This window comes from Hypanus sabinus, chromosome 5 (genome assembly GCF_030144855.1).
Source record: "Hypanus sabinus isolate sHypSab1 chromosome 5, sHypSab1.hap1, whole genome shotgun sequence".
NCBI classification, from domain to species: Eukaryota; Metazoa; Chordata; class Chondrichthyes; order Myliobatiformes; family Dasyatidae; genus Hypanus; species Hypanus sabinus.
The window spans coordinates 23,387,878-23,412,335 of NC_082710.1; the positions used below are offsets into that span (position 1 = coordinate 23,387,878).

The 24,458-nt window shown below is 42.0% G+C and overlaps 1 protein-coding gene across 16 annotated transcripts in view; it reads left to right on the forward strand.

The window, feature by feature from the left end:
• apc (APC regulator of WNT signaling pathway) overlaps window positions 1-24,458 on the forward strand; it is a 204,977-nt gene that overhangs the window by 127,435 nt on the left and 53,084 nt on the right. For all 16 annotated transcript variants that reach the window (XM_059969564.1, XM_059969561.1, XM_059969560.1 and 13 more), the window contains 2 exons: window positions 16,501-16,702; window positions 23,118-23,226. In XM_059969564.1, the coding sequence (XP_059825547.1) occupies window positions 16,501-16,702; window positions 23,118-23,226 (311 nt within the window). The remainder of the gene's footprint in view (window positions 1-16,500; window positions 16,703-23,117; window positions 23,227-24,458) is intronic.

The window sequence follows — 24,458 nt, forward strand, 5'->3', positions numbered from 1 at the left end:
TGACAATGTTGACAACTGGCAGGCTGAGGGATATGTCTTAGCTGGCTAGCAAAGTGCTTCTCAGGAAGGGCAGGGCATACTTTTCCTTGTTGGAAAACCCGTTGCTTCATAGATACTTGCTGATTAGCAGTGAGCTTCAGGATCTTCCTGCAGGTAAATGCAGGCAGGGAGTAGCATGTATTTGGCCTATATCTCACAGAAGCAGGTCGTTAATTGAGACAGGCTATCAGATACATCTTGAGGCCCATTTGTTGTGCAGCGCACTTTTGCATCCACCCTAAAGGGCAGCTGGAACCTAGGTTTTACTTTCCTCTGTTAAAAAACCTTTTAGACAACAGGTACCCTCAATAGTTCTGCTAATAAGTTTTACTTAAAGCTTTTGTGCTTAAGTCTCTAATGTGGAAGTTAAAGTCAGCAGATGAAGCAAAGTTAACATGACATAGTTCGAACAAATTATTGATGTGTAGCTCCTGTTGCTTGTAAAGAGAAAAATTTTCCACATTAACACAAGCAATTCTATGATTTTTCAATGTGATTTTTCAAAGATTCTTTTTTCCGTGAGATTCTTTTAAACATTTCGTTTACAAATTTTCACTGGGTGAAACTTCAAGATGGTATCTCAGACTAATTAAACAGAATTTTAGAGGCAATTTGATTGGTTCATGCCACAAACAAGTGAAAGCTTGGTAATTCCTGTGGTTTGCAATATGAGATTGTGGCTTACATGATGATTTTTTTGCTCAGTGGTTACACCAAAAAAGAAAATTAAGTCTCCTAATCTGAATGTCTTCTAAGCTGAAATGGAAGTTATCAGCATTCACTAAATTCGATTCTTAAAAGGGTGACACCTTGAAATGTGACATTTTCTTGTGAGATGACTGGTGCCAAGAAGTATGTCTGCAAAAGGCAGGATTTGTAAATCTGTGTTTGATTTTTACATTCTGCTTTCAATCTGATTTTAGTGGTTTTAATGAGTGTGTTCTCAACTGAGCCAACCTGCCATAGTTTGAATGCCAAGATTCAGATGTGTAATTTGGCAGAGTATCATGTCACAAGTATGTGATTATTTTGCTTTATTGGCTTTAGTACAGTTTGCTGCATGGGATCCTAAGATGTCAGTCTTGGCTTAGTAATGTCTCTTCAGTGTAAGGTGGAAGAGATGCTGCATTGTCACATCTTCCAGATGTAGAGTAACATCGAAAGATCTCCTGTTTGTCTTCTCAATTGGACATAAAATATTCCACTGCATGTTTTATAAAGTTTTCTTGTTGACTTGGACAACATATGAGAAACAGTTAAAACAGATGTTCTGCCGATTTAGAATTTGACTGATATGCCTGCCAGTATAATTTTACTAGTTACTCTTCAAAAATACCTACTTAGCTAACATAGTCCAATGTAAAAGGTTATGAATGGTTAAGTTTTAAATGGAAATATGTTCTTCGGTATTGTGTAAATTTTGCAATACCTATGGCTATTTTGAAGAAGTTAGCTTTTAAGTGAATGTGAGAAAACACAAATGTACTAGAAAGGTGAACATAAAATATGGAACAGATTTTTCCTGTTCTTTCACTGTACTTTAATCCATGGGAAGTCACATTATTAATTGTATATTCTATTGTGATGCTGCTTCTACACAGATGGTGTGTAGTGGTCCAGAATTCTGTCTCCAGTAACAGTAATGAAAGGGTCAGGATAGGAATGCATTTGTGGAGGATGTTTTTCTGTACACTTGTTGCCTTTATTTGATTCTTGAAGGTACAGGCTTGAGAGGTGCAGTGAAAGATGTCACGGTGAATTACTGCATTGAAAGGAGGGAATGTTTTAAGGTGGTGGATGGAGTACTAATTTTGTATTGGATGGTGTTGATGTTAGTTTATAGCATTGTCAGAAAGTGCACGTATTCAGGCAAGCAGTGAGTATTTATTCACACCATGGTTTGTCACTTGTTAAAAGTAGGAAGGGTTTGGTGAGTTAGAATATAGAATACCCATCCTCTGGCTCTTTTTGATAGTATATTTGTGTAGCTGGTCACATTAAGCTTTGACTTGGTGGTTATTTAATTTTTTTTTGTTTCTGATAATACCACTGAATTGGGGGTGGGGTGGGATTAGAAGAGATTAATCCTTCTCCTCTTATAACTGGCATCTGTAATGCACTTACTCTCCACTTTCCAGCTGAGCCTGAGATTTGTATGATTCCAGTGAATTCAGAATCTTTCAAGTGAGATTCTTGTCTACATTTTCATAAGAAACTACAAAATGTTTACATGTATTTGGGAATTACATATAGTTTTTGAAGGAATTCATGTCTCATATCCCATATTTCCCTCAGGAATATGATGTTATGCCAGTTCGTAGAGCCACTCACTTCCCTGTTGCCTTTTCTCCTCACATTCCCATTAATTCTGCCACTCACACTAAATGTGGCAATTTATAGCTGTCAGTTAACCTCCTAAATTGCACACCTTTGGGTCGCATGTATAAAATAGCTTGCTGTAATGACATCCCAAAAGGCAGATTCCTGAAATATGCATTCCACAGTGACCTCAAATAAAAAAAAAGATTGTGTAAAGGACAATGGGAACATTAAATTTGTGTCCTTAAAGGCTTCTTTAATAAAAAGTAACACTTTCACTGACTCATGGCTACCTTTGGGACGTGATTGCTCAAATTGGAGAAGGAGCATCCAGGATGATACTGAGTAATTCAATTCTTTTTGTTGAGTTTTAGGAGGTTCAGCAAAAAAATGAGCAGAAAGAGCTCTACTCCTTTGCCAATCTAGTGTCTCTTACCTCAGCCATGGTAAATGTGTGGATCCCATATTGGGCTCATCGGCCACCTCAGAATTCAGAGCTGGAGTGGAAGCAAATCATCCTTGACCATGAGAAACTGTTGAAGAAACTTTTTCCTGGAGGTCCCTTAGCTGACTTTGTATTCAGACTCAAGGTCACAGAAATTTCTGTAAGGCATTGTTGGTGACTGGTGTTTTCTCTTTTTGGCTTTGAGGGAAATACGTTTCTCTTGGAAAGAGATCTTCAGATGATAGAGTTTTTGTTAGCATTGAAATCTGAGTATTCAAACCAGTATACAAAATACGAGGTTCGATAGTAGCAGGGGTGTATATTGTCACAACTAGATGGTACTGGAAGTGGTGAGCTTACCACTTTATCTCACTGGTATTAAAACGTCATGAAATTTCTTGAACAAATGATTCACTGAGGTAACATGTTTTAGATAGACATTTTGAAGAACTTAAAAACTTGACATGAGTAAGGACGTCATTTGGATGAAATATAAGATCTCCTTCACTGATTACCACCATACAAACACATCTAATCAAGTTTATTCACATTACAATGTTCTTCCAACTCTTTATTGTTTCATCTATATGATCTGAATTTTGTTACTAATATAGATTCTATATTATCCAATATTGGAAGTAACTTCCAGGGTTCTTTACATATCACTGTACATGATGTTTTTTCTCTTCTGTTCTAAATATCTTGCATTTATTTGTGACACAGTACTCTCATTCTTACTGGAAACTATCTTGTTCAATCCTTTCGTAAGTTTGTGGTCATGTTATGATTTTAGTTTTGTCTCTTTGTTATAATTTGTTATTTTCTTAAAAATCCTGTTTTAAAGTTGATGTTGCATTTTACTGTTGCATTTTTGCTCTTTTCGGAATCTGTCTTTTGCTTTCACTGGTCCTGTGCTCCTCTGTGCCACTATGTACATCTGCATGAGCCCATTTCTGAACTTACCAATTCCGTTCTGTATATTTTAAATCAATGATACCTATGCCATTGTGTGCAAAATGAATTGCTTTTCAAAAAAACCATTTCTCTACCTTTGATATGAACCTAGCAGAGAAACTCTGGCTGTTCCCAGGGAAGAGGACAGATTGGTGAGAGTCTGCAGGTTGGAGGGTCAAGACAGTAAAATGTGGTGTTGCTGGTAAGAAGTAGGGTTTGGAGCTTCATTTGATGGAGTGTGCCATGTTGGAATATGGGGAGAGTTACCGTTAGTTTAAGGGAGTGATTGAGAGATCAAGGTCAACTACTTGTTGAGAAAGGGTACGCAATTGAATACTCAGGAGATTCCAAATGTCAAAAATTATGACAAAGACCAGATCAACAAATTTCCTTACAACATTGTTATGCTTAATGGTTCGTGATCCACTGGTAAGACAGAAAGATATAAATTTCCCTTCCCTGTTTCAAACTTCATTTATTAGGACAGAACAAAGCAAGCATTAAAATGCTTATCTAGATGTACATGGGCTCCCTTCACTGCAGTGAACATCCCATTCTGCCAATCTGTGGCGAAGTTTGTGATCCAGCCCATCAGTGAGGCCTCGGTAAACACCCACTGAGCCCACTGACTGTTCTACTTTTATACCCACTCCATTGATATAAAATGCTCCAGTAAGTGAGCCAATACATTAGCATGAGCTCAAACCACCGAATCAATCATCACTTGTCACCACTCTTCACAAGTCCCATCCCTGTGTTCATGCGACTTTCATGTTCTTATGGTTGTGTTCTCATGGTTGCTGTATTGTATTCCTGGAAAATTCCTGTAACCATATAACAATTACAGCACGGAAACAGGCCATCTCGGCCCTTCTAGTCCGTGCCGACGCTTACATTCACCTAGTCCCACTGGCCCGCACTCAGCCCAATATAAATAATTCCTGGAATATAATGTGTAACATTTTTAAGGTGAATTAAAAGTGTTGGGATATTAATACATTAACATTCACTGGTTGGGAAACTGCTGGTTCAGCACCACCAAAGTCCCTGGTAAACCAGATTATTGAAGTTTTTATATAACCCACAGACTGAGGGAGTTCAAATGACTTATGGCTTCAGTTCACTTGTAAGACGCACACAAGCATTTTGCAGTAGAATTTCTGTATAGGATGAATTTACACAAGGAGCTTCTGTTTGTCTTTTTGAGGATGTGTCTAGTAGAATAGACATGAAAGAACTAGTTGATGTAGTATATATAGATTTTTGAAAGGCTATTGATAATGCTCCACACTGGAGGTTAATGTAATGATCTGAATCAAGTGTTTTTGCTGGCGCAAAGACTGATGGGTATGTAAATTGTGACAAAACGCTAGAACACAACCTGTAAAAGGACAGAGTGGTCAAGAAATAGCAGATGAAGTCAAAATGTAAGGTTATCTACTCTGGAAAGAAAAGTAGGTAATCAAACTATTATTTAAATGTAGTGCAACTTCAAAATACAGTGGTATAAAAAGCTTTGGGACCCTAGTACATGAAACACAAAAAAGTATTGGAACACCGGTGAAGCGTTGAGAAGTAGAGAAATACTGATGCAACTCTTTAGGGTGATAGTAAGACACGCCTAGAGTGTCCTGTATAGTTTTTGTTTTCACATTTAAAGAAGTAAGTGCTTGAAATGGAGAAAGTGTCTCATTCCCGTTCCGATAAATCTATCCATGGCCTCCTTCACTGTCATGACAAGGCCACACTCTGGTTAGAGGCACAACACCTTATATTCCATCTGGGTAGTCTCCATCCTGATAGTGTAGCGGTGTGCTACACGCAGCGCTAAAATAATGACATGGAGTCGGTAAACTGTAGGAGGCACGTATTCACAGTCCCGCGCGAGCTTTTCCCTTTGTTAGTGAAGCAGACCTGGCGCCCTTTTGGGACTGGCCTTTATGCCGGCGCGCTGGCTATTTGTGAGCCGGTTCGAGTGCACTAGGAAGTGGGTCGCCACATAACCCCCCCCGAACCGGCGATACTCCCCCCAATGTCCACAGTCTGGGACGGACCCTGTTTGGGAGGTCGGCCTCTGTGCCGCGGTGCCGGCAACACGACCGGTTGCGCCACATCCACATGGGCCAGTTTGAGTTGGTCCACCGTGAAAACCTCCTCTCTCCTCCCAACATCCAGCACGAACGTGGACCCGTTGTTCCTGAGCACCGTAAAGAGCCCCTCATAAGGCCAATGCCCGCCCCTTCGTACAAACACAAACTTACAGTTCTGCAGGTCTTTGGGTACGCAGGTCGGGTTCTGCCCATTCTGCGAAGTGGGTATGGGGACCAGGTTGTCGAGCCTCTCGCATAGTCTGCCCAGGACTGCTGCGGGTTCTTCGTCGTGCCCCCTTGGGGCTGATATGAACTCCCCGGGGACGACCAGGGGTGCGCCGTACACCAACTCGGCCGACGAGGTGTGCAAATCGTCTTTGGACGCTGTGCAGATGCGGAGTAGGACCCAGGGAAGCTCGACCACCCAGTTAGCACCTCGCAGGCGGGCCATGAGAGCCGACTTTAGGTGACGGTGGAAATGCTCCACCAGGCCGTTCGACTGTGGGTGGTAGGCAGTTGTGTGGTGCAGCTGTGTCCCCAAAAGGCTGGCCATAGCTGACCACAGGCTGGAGGTGAACTGGGCGCCTCTGTCGGAGGTAATGTGGGCCGGTACACCAAAGCAGGAGATCGCCTCTGGCCATCTGGTGAACCAGTCCACGATAGTGAGGAGGTGCTGCGCTCTGCGCGACACTGGCAGGGGCCCACGATATCCACATGAATGTGGTCGAAACGCCGGTGGGTGGGGTGGAACTGCTGCGGCAGAGCTCTGGTGTGCCGCTGCACCTTGGCCATCTGACGTTGCATGCACGTTTTGGCCCATTCATTGACCTGCTTGCGGAGACCATGCCAAACGAACCTGCTGGTGACCATCCGGACGGTTGTCCTGATGGAGGGGTGCACTAAGTTATGAATGGAGTCGAAAACACGGCGCCGCCAGTTTGCCTGGACAACGGGATGGGGTTGGCCGGTGGTGACGTCACAGAGTAGGGTCCTCTCACCCGGGCCTACGGGGAGGTCCTGGAGCTGCAAACCAGAAACTGCGGTTCTGTAACTAGGGATCTCTTCGTCTGCCTGCTGTGCCTCTGCCAGCACCTCAAAGTCTACCACTTGGGAAAGGGCATGAATGTTGGGGCGAGAGAGCGCGTCCGTCACGACGTTGTCCTTACCCAAGACATGCCAGACATCCGTCGTGTATTCAGAGATGTAGGACAGATGGTGCTGCTGGCGGGACAACCAGGGTCTGGACGCCTTCGTGAACGTAAAGGTAAGCGGCTTGTGATCCGTGAACACAGTGAAGGACCTACCTTCTAAGAAGTACCTGAAATGCCGGATTGCCAGGTATTGCGCCAACAGTTCCCGGTCGAAAGCACTGTATTTGAGCTCGGGCAGTCGCAGGTGTTTGCTGAAAAATGCCAGGGGTTGCCAGCGACCCACGATGAGTTGCTTCAGTACCCCACCGACTGCCGTGTTAGATGCATCCACTGTGAGGGCGGTAGGGACGTCCATTCTGGGGTGTACTAGCATCGCGGCATTTGCCAAGGCTTCTTTCGTTTTAATGAAAGCGGCGGCTGACTCCTCGTCCCAGGTAACGTCCTTGCCCGGACCTGACATCAGGGCGAACGGAGGCGCATGATTCGGGCAGCTGAAGGGAGGAAGCGGTGGTAGAAATTTACCATACCCACGAATTCCTGAAGGCCTTTGATTGTGGTGGGTCGGGGAAAATGGCAAACTGCGTCTACCTTAGCGGGCAGAGGAGTTGACCCATCTTTAGTAAACCTGTGGCCCAGAAAGTTGATGGTGTCGAGCCCGAATTGGCATTTGGCCGGGTTGATTGTTAGATCGTATTCACTCAGTCAAGCGTAGAGTTGATGGAGGTGGAACAGATGCTCCTGACGACTGCTGCTGGCTATGAGGATGTCATCCAAATAGATGAAAGCGAAGTCCAGGTTGCGTACCACATCGTCAATTAACCGCTGGAACGTCTGTGCGGCATGCGGATGAACTCGAAAAGGCTGAACGGGGTGATGAGTGCCGTTTTGGGGACATCGTCCGGATGCATCGGGATTTGATGGTATCCCCAGACAAGGTCTACCTTGGAGAAGATCTGTGAGCCGTGCAGATTTGCTGCAAGATCCTGAATGTGCGGCACAGGGTAGCGGTCCGGTGTTGTAACTTTGTTCAGCCTGCGGTAGTAGCCACATGATCTCCAGCCCCCGGCTGCTTTGGGCACCATGTGCGGGGGGGAGGCCCATGGGCTGTCGGACCTCCGTATGATCCCCAATTCCTCCATCCTCTTGAATTCCTCCTTCGCCAATCGGAGCTTGTCCGGAGGAAGCCTTCGAGCACAGGCGTGGAGGGGTGGTCCCTGGGTCGAGATGAGGTGCTGTATGCCGTGTCGGGGCATGGCTGCCATGAACTGCAGTGCCAGAACCGATGGGAAATCCGCCAGGAACCTGGTGAAGTCGTTGTCGGACAGCGTGATGGAGTCGAGGTGAGGGGCTGGTAACTGGGCTGCACCCAGGGAGAACGTCTGAAAGGTCTCGGCATGGACCAGTCTCTTCCTGGGCAGGTCGACCAGTAGGCTGTGAGCCCGCAAAAAATCTGCACCCAGAAGTGGTTGGGCTACAGTGGCCAGTGTGAAGTCCCATGTGATACGGCTGGAGCCGAACTGTAGCTGCACCGTACGGGTGCCGTAGGTCCTTATTGTGCTGCCGTTCACGGCCCTCGGGGGGGACCCGGTGCCTTGTTGCGGGTGTCGTAACTCGTCGGAGGTAAGACGCTGATCTCGGCACCGGTGTCGACCAAAAAACGGTGTCCCGACCGCTTGTCCCACACATACAGGAGGCTATCCCGATGGCCAGCCGCCATAGCCATCAGCGGCGGGCTTCTGCGCCCCACCGCTGGTGGTAGAAGCACCATTGTTCGTTGGGCTCCCCACCCCTGCCTCTGGGGTTAGTGGGCTCTGTGGCCGGGCCGGGTCTGGTTTGCTGCTGAGAGTGTGGCCTGGTGATCTGTGCGATGGACGCCTCAGTCACCTTCTTGGCGTTCCACAGCAAGTCCGCCCGGGCTGCCACCTTCCAGGGGTCGCTGAAATCCGCGTTGGACAGCAGCAGGCGTGTGTCCTCGGGCAGCTGCTCCAGGAATGCCTACTCAAACATGAGGCAGGGCTTGTGTCCGCTGGCCAGAGACAACATTTCATTCATTAAAGCCGATGGAGGTCTGTCCCCCAAACCATCCAGGTGCAGTAAAAGGGCAGCTTGCTCGCGCCGTGAGAGTCCGAAAGTCCTTATGAGTAGGGCTTTGAAGTCTGTGTATTTGCCGTCCTCTAGGAGCGACTGTATGAACTCCTCAACCTGGCCGGCTGTCTCCTGGTCAAGGGAGCTCACCACGTAGTAGTAACGTGTGTCCTCTGAGGTTATCTGCCGATCGTGGAATTGGGCTTCTGCTTGCTGGAACCATAGGTGAGGTCTCAGCGTCCAGAAGTTTGGCAGTTTTAACGAAACTGCATGAACAGATGTGGCGTCGTTCATCTCCGGTCCAAATATCGTTTCGACCGTCGGGGTCACCAATTGTAGCGGTGTGCTACACACAGCGCTAAAATAACGATACAGAGTCGGTAAACTGCAGTTAAAGAAGATTTTATTCAAACTTCGCAGTCTCACTTTAAAGCCTCCCTGATCCTGCCCTCCCCGGGCGCAGATGCTGTAGGAGGTTGTATTCACAGTCCCGCGCGAGCTTTTCCCTTTGTTGGTGAAGCAGACCTGGCGCCCTTTTAGGACTGGCCTGTATGCTGGCGCGCTGGCTATTTGTGAGCCGGTTCGAGTGTGCAAGGAAGTGGGTCACCACAATAGCATGAAAATCGATTTGTCAAACTTCCGGTAATTCCCCACTCCCTCACCATTCCCATCCCCTCCCCCCTCCCCCATCACCTTATCTCCTTGCTGGCCCATCGCCTCCTTCTGGTGCTCCTTCCTCCTTTTCTTTCTTCCTTGGCCTTCTGTCCTCTCCCCCTTCTCCAGCCCTTTATCTCTTTCTCCAATCAACTTCCCAGCTCTTTACTTCACCCCTACCCCTCCTGATTTCACCTAACACCTTGTGTTTCTTCCTCCCCTTCCCCACCTTTCAACTCTACTCCTCATCTTTTTCCTCCAGTCCTGCTGAAGGGTCTCAGCCCAAAACGTCGACTGTACTCTTTTCCATCGACACTGCTGGCCTGCTGAGTTCCTCCTGCATTTTGTGTGTGATGCTTAGAATTTCAGAATCTGCATATTAGCTCTTCTTTACAAAAGGTCATTGGCTGGATTCCTGGGGTAAAAGATTTGTAGGTTTGTAGTTTTGACGAAAGATAACATTGAGTCTTAAGATTTTGGAAGAGACTGACAGGGTAGATGCTTTTCGATTTCTTTCCCTAGCAAGAGTATCTTGAACTATTGCACATAGTTTCAGAATGAAGAAGTAACACTTTTCAAGTAGAATTTTTTTTGCTGAGTAGTTGTGAACCTTTGGAATTCACTACCTTAGAAAGCTGTGGATGCCGAGTTATTTAATATACTTAAAGAAGAGACAGAAACTCTTAAACAGAGTGTGTCAAGGAGTATGGAAATTAGTTTATTGAGACCAGGATTACATCAACCTTCAATTGTAGAGCAGTCTTGGGGGCATTTGACCTACTCCCATACCTGTTTTGTTTCATTCTCATGTTTATGATCTGTGAAATATGTGGAATTGGGGAATTAAACTTGTGTGGATTGATTAAAAAGAAAGACAATAAACAAAGGTAGGAATAAACAGGTCGTTCTCAGGTTGGTAGGCTGTAAATAGGTGTTTCTACTGGGATTGATATCTGGCCCAAACCCATTCACAAACTATGTGCTGGGCTCCAACTATGCAGTGAGTGCCACTTTATTAGGTACAGGATGTACCCAGTGGCCACTCAGTTACTATTGAGTATATGTTCATGGTCCTCTGCACATCACTATTGCACCGTCTGGTTATTTGAGTTACTGTGCCTTCCTGTCAGCTTGAACCAGTCTGGCCATTCTCCTCTGACTTCGCTCATTAACAAAGCATTTTCACCCACAAAATTCATGCTCACTGGATGTTTTTTTTTGCTTTTTGTACAGTTCTCTGTTAACTCTAGAGACTGTTGTGACTGAAAATCCCAAGAGATCAGCAGTTTCTGAGATACTCAGGCAATGTCCAAACTATACCGGATAAATCTATAACCGAAGCTTTTTCTCTTCGTTTTTACCCTTCATCCACACTAAAATGGTGTTTTCGTCCCCCGAAACCAGAAATTTTCAGAAATACTCTCCAGGGTGTGTAATTTTGAAAATGCCGCTTGGGCAGATCTATGTGGACAGGGTAACCGGAGAAAATGCTATCATGACTTGCCGGAACAGATTGTGACAGCAGCGCACCATTTCATTGTTTTCTTGAACGCAACCTAACAATTTCAGAACAGATGGCAATGAGACTGAAGACAGAAGAGTTAGAAATGTACTCACCAAATACTTTGACCCATAACTTATTGAATAAATAAGTATATTCACTTTGCCCTGTTTTCTATCCTTGCTTGTATGCAGGTGGTTTCCCTATTTATGCAAGTACTTCTCTGACAATAGATGTGTAACAGCCTAATGTAACATTGTATGGAAATGCAAGATAACACTGATGCTGACATGTTTTATACATTTAACAAGGGGCTTTATTAATGCAACAGAGTTCATCAGTTTTTCGATGTTCATCATCAGCCGGGTCATACTGTCCGTGAACTCCCTATCGGTTGCTTCCATACGCTCCAGTATTTGTTTTGTTTTACTTTTAAGTCCTCCTGCGTGACAGCCAAAAGCTGTCCATCTTTTAAGTTTTTCTCATCTGTAATTGAACAAACACAGCGAGATTCGACACCAAACATGTGGCTTGTTTTCAGTAGATGTGTTCTGTGCATGCACAGTAGAAAGAGATTGGCCGAAATATCCGTTTCAATGTGGACAGAGATATTTTTAAAAATGTATAATGTGGACGCCTATCGTTTTTACACAAAACCAGTGTTTACAAACTTAACTGGTCTCGTGTGGACGTTGCCTCAGACTACCCCATCTGTCAACATTAAACATTCCGTGGTCAAAGTCACTTACATTACATTTCTTCCTCATTCTGATGTTGTTCTGATCTGAACAACAACTGAACTACTTGACCATATCTGCACCCTTTTATGCATTGAGTTGCTGCCACATGATTGGCTGATTAGGTATTTGTATTAATGAGCAGGTGTTCAGGTGTACCAAATAAAGTGGCCACTGAGTATTATTTCCAAATATGCTGATGATATAAAACTAGCTGGAGTCATGCATAGAGAGATGGTTATAAAGAGATTTGCCATGGATAAAGACAAACTCAGTGAATAAGCAAGAACATGACAGATGAATATATAATAGGAAAAATGTCAGGTCATCCACTTTGCAGAATATTTTATTAAACATGACAACTGGATAATATTGATGTTCAAAGGGACCTGACTCTGCTTGTAAATGTCACAGAAAGACATTCATTTGAGTTCCGACCGCCACCTGAGCCCATCCCATTTGACTGGGTTTGACCCCTCTCCCTCTCTTCCTGCTGCTACCATAGAGTGGATGGTGCAGGAGTCCTGGGTCCACCTTGAGGCACTTGTTGCCTTTCTGCTGTCAGGCTCCTGGACCAGCCTCATTCTCCTTAGCACTGAACGGACGCCGCAGCTAGGATCTGCAGCCAACAGGATCCGAGACCAGCTTCACTTGCCTTACCGCTGAACTGGCTCCATGGCTGTGGACTCATTTTGGTGACACTTCATGGTCTGTGTTTTACTTGTTTACTTTTTCTATTATTTGCATGATTTGTTCCTTTATCATACATTGGATATTTGTCAGTCCTTGTCGTGTGTAGTTTATCGTGGTTTCTATTGTGTTACTGTGTCTTGTGGCTGCCTGCAAGCAGATGAAGTTCAAAGATGAAAATGGTGTACATACTTTGATAATAAATTTACTTTGAACTTTGAAACCTACTGAATATTGAAAGTCCTGGATAGAATGGACATGGAGAGTACGTTTAGTGGTGGGAGATTCTGGGACCCAAAGTGACAGCTTCAGAATAGGACATTCTGTTAGAACAGGGAAGGGGAGGAATTTCTTCAGCTGAATCTATGGATTCACCTATTCCATAGGTAGGTGGAGAATCTGTAGAATTCATTGCCATAGGTGGCTGTGGAGGCTAAGTCATTGGATATATTTAAAGTGAAGGCTGATAGGCGCTTGCTTAGTAAGAGCATCAAAAGTTACATGGAAAAGGCAGGAGAATGGGGTTTGAGATGGAAAATAAATCAGCCATTGTCGAATGACAACGCAGACTCAATGGGCCAGATGACCTAATTTTGCTTCTGTGTTTTATGATTTTATGGTGATAGGTGAGACCAGATGAGGGGGAAGGCTTCAAGACCTCATTGACTTAAGGAAGGAGGGAGATGTGTGTGTTCCTGTCTGCATCAGTGGTGTTGAGGTTTAGAGCCAGTTCCCAGGAGTGAACTTCAACAATATAGTCTGTTCTGGCCCAACTAGTTGATAATCACGACCAAGAAAGCTCACAAAAACGTCTACCATCTCAAGAAACTAAAGAATTTGGCATGTCCTCATCAACCCATATAGAAGGCATTTTAGCTGAATGCATAATGGCTTGGTGTGGCAGCTTCTTTGGACATGACTACAAGAAACTGCAGGGATTTGTGTTCACAACTCAGGACATCACAGGAACCAGCCTTCCCCTATGGACTCTGTTTATACTTGATGCAGCAGCATAGTCAAAAACCCCCACCTATTCTAGACATTCTCTCTTCTCCCCTCTCCCATTAGGCAAAAGATAAAAAGGCCTGAAAGCACATCCCACCATGCTCAAGGACAACTTTTATCCCAGTTATCCGACTCTCGAATGGTACTCTTCTACAATAAGGTGGACACTTGGTCTCACAATCGACCTTGCACTTTATTGTTTATCTGTATGATACTTTATCTGCAGCTGTTACAGCTTATTCTGTATTGTTATTGGTTACCATGTTCTACCTCAGTGCACTGTGTGCAATGATTCGATCTGTATGAATAGTTTACATACTATTTTCACTGTATCTTGGTGTGTGTGACAATAATAAACCAAAAACATATTTTCAAAATTTGTAGGAAATCACTGCTGCCTGGTGGACCGTGAACTTTCTAAGGCATTTGAGATCTCAATCTTTGAACGTGTTTTTATTCCGTCAGACAGCTACAGGAAGTGGCGATTTCATCATTATACCTCTTTGCTGAGTAGCATTTCCTGTAATGTGAAATGCTCTCAGAGTCTTCTCATGGGGCACTAATTTCATGGGGTGTAGTTATATTGGGGGAGGAAATTTAGAGAGAATCTGTTTTGTGGATGTTTAGTATGAGACCCTTTTTCTTCTTTCTCTGCAATAAGTGAGTCAACAATAATTTGGAGTTAAGCCTTTGAATGTTTGTATACTAAATTACTGCATGGTATTTGAAGCAGCTCTTTTTATTTTCTTTTGAATTGTTGCACAATAGAGGTGATGTTCATTATCCCTTAAGTGAACAGAATCTAGTTCTTTAGTAGGAAGAGGTGGTCTTGAAGGACACTTGTGATAACTTTCCTGGAGACGAACAGCAAGGAGACTTGTTGTTAAAAGATTTGGATTCCTTGAAGATGATCACAATTACTTAGTCTCTGAGATCTCCTGATGTGTGCTTTTCTTCTAGATTTACAAGATGCTGTTGGTGATTGACTTTCCACTGTGCCAAGTTTTAACATTTCAAAAGTTACACAGTTTGGTTTAGAGGCCTTGTTGTCACTTGGCACTACTGTCATTGTCCAGGTGTGGCAAGATTGAATGGAATATTGTACTGTAGGTTGGAGTCGAGTCCAATCACATTCAATCACAATCAAAACAATGTCTTGATTGAGGAGTTTTTGAATTACATCTTCATATGCACAATTACTGTCTTTTTATATTTGGATAAACTCTTGTCTGATCTTGCTCTCAATGTGGTGGAACTTGGGTGTTTGTGCCATGGGTGGTCCTAATGCATGCCATTTTTATCACCTTGTTACCATATTACCTGGACTCCTTACATAATCTATCCTTTAGGTCACAGGTTTTATTGGACCTTATCCTTCCTCTTAATTAAGAGGGCTTGCTTCCTCTTAATATGTGGTTTGTTGGATCCCATTGTGTCATTGTTCTGCTTAATTATTTTATTTATATTTAAAATAGGCTCTTGCAGCTCAAAGAGGCACTTTGCCTAGCAACCCATGATTTAACCCTAGTCTAATCACAGGACGGTTTACAATGATCAATTAACATACATTATCTTCAGGATCTTCTGGTTGTCCTGATCAAATTTATCCTGATGATTTTCAACAGATAAGTCAAGAGACTCTTCAAGGTGTTAATTGTATTTTGGGCAGTCCAGACATTATGGACATTGTTGATTAGTAGTTTTCCGATTCTCCCTGAAGTATTATCTGAGAGCTGTCTTTGCAGGGTCTTTGAGTCTTGTACAGATGTGTACAGCAAGTTGATTAGGGTGCAAGTCATTTGTGGAATACCTTGCCTCTGATCAATTGCATCTTCAAACTTGAATAGTTTTCATTTCAGTACTTGGATTAATATCATGCTGCAGATTTGTAAGTTTTTAAGAAAGCTTTTTTAACCGTCAGGGTGTTGATGATAGTGAATTTGGTGGAAACCCCTTTGAATGTCTTGGAGAAACGGGTAGGCTGTCTTGTTATAAGTGACAATTACCTTGTAACATTCATGATAAATATTTGCTTATCAGCATAACTCTAGATGTCTACATCTTGTTGCTTGTGGACATTGACTACTTTATCATCTGAAGATTTGCGTAGTCTAAATATAATAATCAGGTCATCCCACCTATCATGCTGGAACAAATGCTCATGGACAAAAGGTGTCTAAGCTTGTGATTCAGTATAGGGGTTGAAATTGTCATTATCAGCTCTAATACCTTTCTGCTGGGTGACATTTCACCCAGTTCAGAGTTTTTCACTTTACTGTTATTGTATACCATTTGCATTGAATTGTCATAGAACTGTGAAAGGGGATTCAGCCCATCAAACTTGTGTCAGATTAATCAGGTTATGTTATTCTTCAAGTACTAAATTTTTGAAAACGACAATTGAATTTACTTCTACTGCTCTACAAGACAAAGAATTCCAAATCAGTGAAACATTGCATTGCTCTTGAGGGAAACACATTCTCACCTCAAAACTGGTTTTGTATCCACATCTGGGCCAAACCGTAACATGATATGATATGAATGCCCTTCATGATACCTAAGCTAATCATAATGGTCTTCGTTTTTTCTTCACTGAACAAGCGCTGTCAGCTAGCACTAGTGATAATAGTGCACATTTTTACCTGTAGATTTCTGGATAGTTTCTTCTGAGTATTCGGATTCATTCTATAGTAGGTTGTGTTATTTTAAGAATGTTTTCACAGTTGTATGGATTTTAGATGAATTTTTCTTAATTCATAATAATCTTTTTTTAATTCCCAAAGCATTTTTTTACAAAGTGCCTGATAATACGCATAATTTTATTTTTCAGAACTGAACTTGGAGTGCGTAAATTCACCTGCAATAAAATTAAGGCCAAAGATGTCACTGCATTCATATGGAAGCCGAGAAGGATCAGTGTCTGGTCGGTCAGGAGAGTGTAGTCCAATTCCAATGGGTTCAATTCCAAGAAGAGGATTGATCAATGGAAGCAGAGAAAGCACTGGGTACTTAGAAGAATTAGAAAAAGAAAGGTATATCTTGATTTATGTCGTTGCTATTATTTTAGAGTATAATTAGTTTCTTTAACTGAGAGCATAGCAGGAATTCCTGAATATATTCTGAGTTAGCCTTGCCTTTAACTCAAACTTTGTGCTGTTGACATGCTTGCTAACATGGGCTCAAAGCATGTGCAGACTTATTAATTATTTTTAATATGTAACAATGCATATTTCCCATCCAACACATTTTACTATTCTCACATTTTTCATTTTAAATATTTGTTAAAATTTAGTGTGAAACTACAGTGTGAACTGAAATACTACAACATTGTACATTAAATGCTATCAGAATCAGAATTCTAACTCAAATAACTTTTTTTTATTTTGCTCATTATGTGTAAATGTAGGGTCGTTCACAGTCTTCTCAGTGGATGAGATACTGTGCTCAGTCTTTTCCATTTACCCTTTTACAAAATCTCCACTACATTGTTCAGTCTTTTTCTTAACCTTCAGTCAGTATGATTTGTTATCAATCCATTGTTAAAGGACCAACAGTGTGGTATATCCAAAACACTATGATGTTTTCCAACCCTACTTGGAGATATTGACTTCTCAGTGCTACAACAAAGTTCAGCAATTCTGCAAATGGAAAATTGTAAGACTTGGAGAACAATACCCCTTACTGTTTGTAATGTTCCTGAAGGTTTTAATATATTAAATATATTGTACTGGTATTTGCTTATTGTCATATGTACCAAGATGCAGTGAAAATATTTGTCTTACATACTGTTAAAAAGATCAAGGCATTACACAGTGCATTGAGCTAGAATAAGTACGAGTTTTGATCTACGTAACTGAGCTGCACTTGAAATTATCCAGACTTCTTTCAGAATGTCTGGAATAGCTAATGAGGAGAGTAATATGCAGAAATTCACTTCTTTTAAGTTGTTTTAAAGCCTGAGATTGTCAACACATTTGCAGATCCTTTCCAGTGCTGTAGGGTAGGGATATAGTTATAAGCAGAATCTTGAAGAGTATTGGTTACAATTTAGAAATAGATCCAATTGATGCTTTTCATTTTCAAAATGCTTATGGCATGGTCTTCAGTGATGCCTCTGATTAGCCACAATGGATACAAGGCTTCTTTAAAATTCTTTTATGTAATAGAGAGGATCTGAAAGTTTTTGCTTTGAAAGTTGCACCTTTTGAAGGGAGAATTCTGAGGAACAGCATACCACTTCTATGCAAGCATTGTATATTATGTGCTTACTTCGAGCTCTCTTTATAAGTTCTGATAAATAAAGACGAATCTTTATGATTAATTAATACTTCCACATTGTTGACGTTTCCCTCTGAAGTTCACATGCCATTGCCTTTAACAATTTCTGTTTAAAATGCACTATCACTGAGTTAACTTCAGTACCAGGGCAGTAGATTTTCTGGATTATTGGATGTAATTAGAACCACAGCAGAGCTTTAATTAATTGTTTTTTAGCTGTCGTGCAGTATTATCTTAAATTCCTCAGTGATCTGTTAGGAGTGGGGGAGGGATGTGTGTACAATAGCCACCAGGTTTCCTGCATTACCTGCCTTCTATTGTACTGGTAGTCACTCATTCCCTTCCTGCTTTTGTGTACATTTTACTTGTGCTTCAACCGCAGAATTAAAAATATACGATCCTTTTAGGAAAGGACACTAATACAGTACAGAATACGGCAGATGTGAAGTCACTGATGCACCATACAGTATAACTAAAGCATACCCTCCATACTTATGTGTTCAGTTCCCAACACTAAAAAATCTTTTATCTTTCTTAAATACTTGTATATAGTACACCAGCCTTTTGTGAATCAGATACGAGGGAACTTGGGTCCCTCGGTATCTTAGAGCTCTACAATCACTCGAGGTTAATTTTTTAAAAATTAATCACGGGACAATTTACAATGACAAATTAACCTAACAACCGGTACACTTTTGGACTGTAGGAGGAAACCGGAGCACCTGGAGTGAAATCCACATGATCACAGAGAGAACGTACAAACTCCTCAGAAGCAGCGACGGGAACTGAACCCCCAGTCACCTGCACTGTAAAGCTTTGTGCTAACCACTACACTACCATGCCTCCCTGGATAATGCACATTTTAAACTTCTTCAATTTTATAGTTTTCCACTTTATACTCCATTTGCCACATCTCTTGCCCCATCTTACCTTTCCAAACCTGATGAAGGGTCTTGGACCCTAACATCTGTTGATTTATTCCCCACATTATATGCTGCCTGACTTGCTGAGAGCATTTTGTGTGTGTTACTCAAGATTTCCAATCCATGCAGGATCCCTTCTGATGATCATTCTCTCCTCATCAATCCTATCCCTTTTAGTCTCCTCTATCTGCTTCACGCTTTCCTTTCCTCTTATCTTCACGCAGTGGCAGTAGGTTCATTCATCTAAATTCAAGAAAGTTAGCACCAAGCCCAGTGCCACACCACTTTTTTGTCTTGCCAGTGTAAAAAAACAAATACATCTGCTCTATATCTCCTATTAGCTAGCATGAATATTCCATTCATACCAATATATTGTCTCTTAAACTGTAGGCTTTTATTTTTTTACTATAATCTTTGGTGTTACACCTAACTTCACTTTCTGGAAATTTGAACTTGTGCATTACTTATTCATAGAGCACCAAAAATTTGTCAAACACGATTTTCTTTTCACAAAATTCAGGGACTTTGCAGGAAGACTTTGAATTTTCAAGCTCCCTATTATAACACTTCTAATAATAATTTTTAGCATTTTTGCTGTGATGTGTTAAGCTAGTTAATTCTTACTATCTCCCATTTTTTAATATGTTACATATGCTACTTTCCAAGCTAATGGCACCTTTGCTGAACCTGGAGTAATTTGGAAACAAAACCAGTGCCTCACTAAAAATTATCCCTAGCCACTTTAAGACTCTGCAGTGATGTCCATTATGACGCTGATAACCTTTGCAACCAAGGTTGACTCCCATCTGGATCAGAAGTCTTGCCCACTTGCATTGTGGTTAACCTTTCCTGTAGTTTATCTTTATTTTAGTCCATCCAAAGTCTCAGTGAAATACTGAGTTTCCAACAGTCTCTTCCTGAGGAAAGGCTGATGTAAAGTGATCATTTAGCAACTCAGACATGTACTCTGTGCTCATCTGATTGCCTCTTTCTTGTGAATTTCACCTCTCATGTGATGATGCTTTTCCTGGTTAGGTGGCTGGAGGATATTTTTGTATTTCCTTTTGTGATTGCTGTCGGTGGTGTGCTTTCTCTTTGCATACGTCTCTGAATGGCTTGCAATCACCCTGTTTCTTGTGTTAACAATCTGACTTCCTATTTTTGTTAAGCAACCTACTCTCCCATCCTCATTTTCTGTCAACCTTGTGTGTGGTTGAAGCAGACACAAAAAACATCAGATGCTGGAATCTGGAACAATTCTGGAGGAACTAATGCATCAAGCAGCATTTGTGAGAGGAAAAGAATTATCAATGTTTTAGGTTCTGTAGCAGAACTGAGAGTGGAGAGGCAATATGGCAAGTGAGACTTGGTCACAGGAGGGGCAGGACTAGTAGCTCAATGTTCCAGGGTTCCATTATTTTAGATGTGATAGAGCAGGTGGGATTAAAGGAGTTGGCATTACTAATTGGGAAAAATGTCACAGCAGTGCTCAGACAGCACAGCCTGGGGAGCTTGTCTGTTGAGACTCTGGGTAGAACTGGGGAATAAGAAAGATACAACCATGTTAATGGGATTATATTTTAGATCTCCCAACAGTTGCAGGATTTAGAGGAACAGATTTGTAGAGAGGTCGCAGACTTTTGCAGGAAACAAGGAAACAAGATGTTTTTAACTTTCTACGTATTGACTGGGATTCCCATACTGTAAAAGAGCTCGGTGGGAAAGTTTGTCAAATGCGTTCATGAAAGTTTCCTTAATTGGTACATAGAAGTCCCAGCTAGGCAGAGTGTGGTACAAGATCTATTAGGGACTGAGACCGGGCAGATTGACAGAAGTTTATGCAGAGGAACACTTTGCATTGAGTGATCATAATACCATTTCTTTCAAGGTAATTATGGAAATGGATAGGTCTGGTCCTTGAGTTGAGATTCTGAATTGGAGAAAGACCAATTTTGATGGTATCAGAAAAGATCTGGCAACTGTATATTGGACAGGTTGTTTCTGGCAAAGGTGTACTTGATACACGGGAGGCCTTAAAAAGTGAAATTTTGAGAGTGCAAAGTTTGTATGTATCTGTCAGAATGAAAAGCCAAGATAACAGGTTTATGGAGCCATGGTTTTTGAGAGATTTTGAGGCCTAGCCTTGAGACACCAGGGAAGGTCATTTGATTCCAAACAATTGATTTATTAATCATTACAGGATGTCCCTCTGGTGCTTTCTGCTTCCCCACCCCCCCCCCCCCCATTTCCCTTCTCCTTTTCACAACTATGACTCCCCTCTCTCTGACACCTGTCCACACTGAAGACCCATATCAGAATCAGATTTATCATCACTCATATATCATGAAATATGTTTTTTTGTGTCGCAGCGATATAGTGGAACACATAAAATTCCCATTTTCACCTCCAGTACTTATCAGTGTCCTTTATTCAAGATTACATCCCTCCAGCTGCTGTCTCCTACATTCACTGTCCCATCCCACCGTTTTCTCCGTTTTCTCCATTTTCTTGCCTCTGTCTCGCATTTCCTGCTACTATCTCCCAACTCCACACCTATTCCCCTCCCCTTTCTGGTGCAATCTGCCAGTCATCATGCACCCCTCAGTCTGTTAATCATCTTGGACTCCCTTTCTCTCTGTGCTGGCAATCTTGCCAGTCCGGATGCAGGGTTCTGACCCAAACGTTGATAGTTCCATCTGCCGATGCCACTTGACCTGCTGGTTTCCTCCACCAAATTGTTTGTTTTTGTGGCTAAAGCAGCTTCACTTGAAATATCTTCATTTGTTCAACTTTAGCTTTGCCTGCCAAGTTTTGATTCTGTTTTACCCAGGCCAATTCTGCACTCATTACATAAACATTGAAATTGGCTTTTCTCCAATTCATTATTTTGGGCTGGGTGTATCTCCTCAGCTATTCTAAACATTATGTAATTTTGATCACTATTTCTTAGATGTTTTCCACGCACACCTATGGCATTTGGCTCAGTTAAGTTCCTAGAACAAAATCTTTGGGCCAGAAACACACTTATAAGAAAACTCTTCTAACCCCATTTCAAGAAACTCCTCCTCTGCTTTGCCTTTGTTATTGTTACCCCTATCTACAGTATATTTAGGTATCCAAAGTACTACATTCTTTGCCTGTTGCACATCTAACTTTCCTGTAAGTTAGCTCGATAGTAGTCTTCCCATTATTTGGCATCCTTTAACATAGTTCCAGTTGTAGAAGAGTGGGTCCACGTAGCTATTTGCATGCAACAGTGGCCATACCCCGGTAAACCGCTTTGACAGGCAGGTCAAACCAAGTGAAGGTAGCCGGCAGCCCCATACACCAGTGAGATAGGGGCATGTCTGTCGCAGCATGCGAAGTCACCTCCGGCAGACTGGGCGGATGAGATCCAATGGCCAGGAAGGCAGCACTGCAATACCCCATGAAGAGCGAAGGACATGACAAGGCATGGTCATCCACTGCAACGAGTTTGTGTCACTTGTTCGTACTACTGGACTAATACTGCTGAGGTTGATAGAATGGAAGTGCTCCATTGCAACGGGTTTTCCGTTTTAAAAACTGTCCTCCACAGGTTTCCCGTCATCATCGTACACGACAGACAACCACCAGTAGTATAATTTTTTTTCTTGAAATAGAGATATGGTGATACTGTGGTGGTGCATTTAAACAGTTGTTAGAACTTGATATCATGAGCATACATGTGTAACAACCCCACATAAGAGCACAACAGGTTAAAATCAAAATTGGTCTTCAGGACAATATTTATATTAGACCACTGGGCTGCATATCTCTGCTGCGCATCCCCAGATAGTTTGTTGGCAAAGCCTGCATTCAGTGAGCTGCTGAACTGGCCTTCAAATGTTTGTGTCAGACTCTGAGTGAGACAACATCGGCGGCAGTGGAGACGACTCAATTGACAGAAGGCTGAACCAAAATTGGCAGTCCTGTGGAGTCCCATCTGTTAAACTCTGACCTGAAGTTGTTTAATTAATTGCAAGTAGACTGTGTGTCTTTTGAAGGTGCATGTTCTCCTTGATCTGAGAATAATAAGTTGGAAGGTATATGACATAAAGTTGCTTTCTTTAAAGAGCAGCATGTTATGTAAATTAACATTAAAATTGCCTTTGGCAATTGACCAGAGAAAATGAAGGCAACATGATCCCCCATTGGACAGATATTCCTGGTACTTGTTTTAAACAAGTTGTGTGTTGTAACAGTAGAGTTTCTCTTTATTTTATAGGTCTTTGTTACTTGCTGAGATTGAAAAGGAAGAGAAGGAAAAGGACTGGTATTATGCACAGCTTCAAAATCTTACGAAGAGGATTGATAATCTCCCCCTTACAGAAAATGTAAGTTCAAATTCAATTCTAATTTTTCTACAAAATAGGTAGGAACACATAATTGTGTAAAAGTTCTTGACTATGTCTGTTCTTGTATTGTTTTGAACCTTTTTACTTGTTACATTGTGAATGAAGCCACTACAGTATGAAAAAATATACATTCTGAAAATGCTTCATTGAAGGCACTAAGAATTATATAATATCAGATACCAGCAATGATGAAAGAAAAAGATACCTGTGTCCCATAAACCCTAGCCTAGATCATAGAAAGGATTTTGAGTTTTGAAGAGGTAATAAATGAATGTATGGGAAGCTTTAGGAAATGTGTCTTTAACCTGAGCTTGTAATAACTGAAGATGAAATGAAAGGTAAGAAGTCTTTAAAACTTCTTAAAGTGATAGACAGTAATACATGACTATGAAATCTTGGAGTGAATTGTAAGATGTGAAAGTAGAGCAAGCGGATAAGACCTGAAAAAATAGGACCTATCAAGTGTGACAGTGGGAAGTGTGTATGGAACCGGAGGAAATAGCGGAGGTACTTAATGAATACTTCAGTATTCACTATGGAAAAGGATCTTGGTGATTGTACAGATAACTTGCAGCAGACTGAGTAGCTTGAGCATGTCAATACAGGTGTCCCCCGTTTTTCGAACGTTTGCTTTACAACAACTCGCTGTTACGAAAGACCTACATTAGTATCTGTTTTCACTAACCAAAGAGGTTTTTTGCTTTTACGAAAAAATGACACCCGCTTTATACGTGTGTTTACCCCAAGAAAGACTACAATGACCGTGAAACCTTGTGCGGGCGGTTGTTTGCGCATGCATGTAGGTGCATATGCGTGTACGTGCCGATTTCTTTCTCCAGATCAACTTTGGCTCGCTGTCTTCCCGATTTTGATAAGTGAAACTACACCATACATACAATATTTCTACTTTATATAGGGTGTATATTTGTCATATCATTCTTGCTTTTACTATATTTTGGTGTTATTTTAGCTTTTATGTGTTATTTGGTATGATTTGGTAGGTTATTTTTTGGATTTGGGAATGCTCAAAAATTTTTCCCATATAAATTAATTCTAATTGCTTCTTCGCTTTACGACATTTTGGTTTACAAACGGTTTCATAGGAACGCTCTACCTTCGGATTGTTGGGGGGAAGCCTGTATTAAGAAAGAAGATATGCTGGAGATTTTGGAAAGCATCAAGTTGGATAAGTCACCAGGACTGGACAAGAT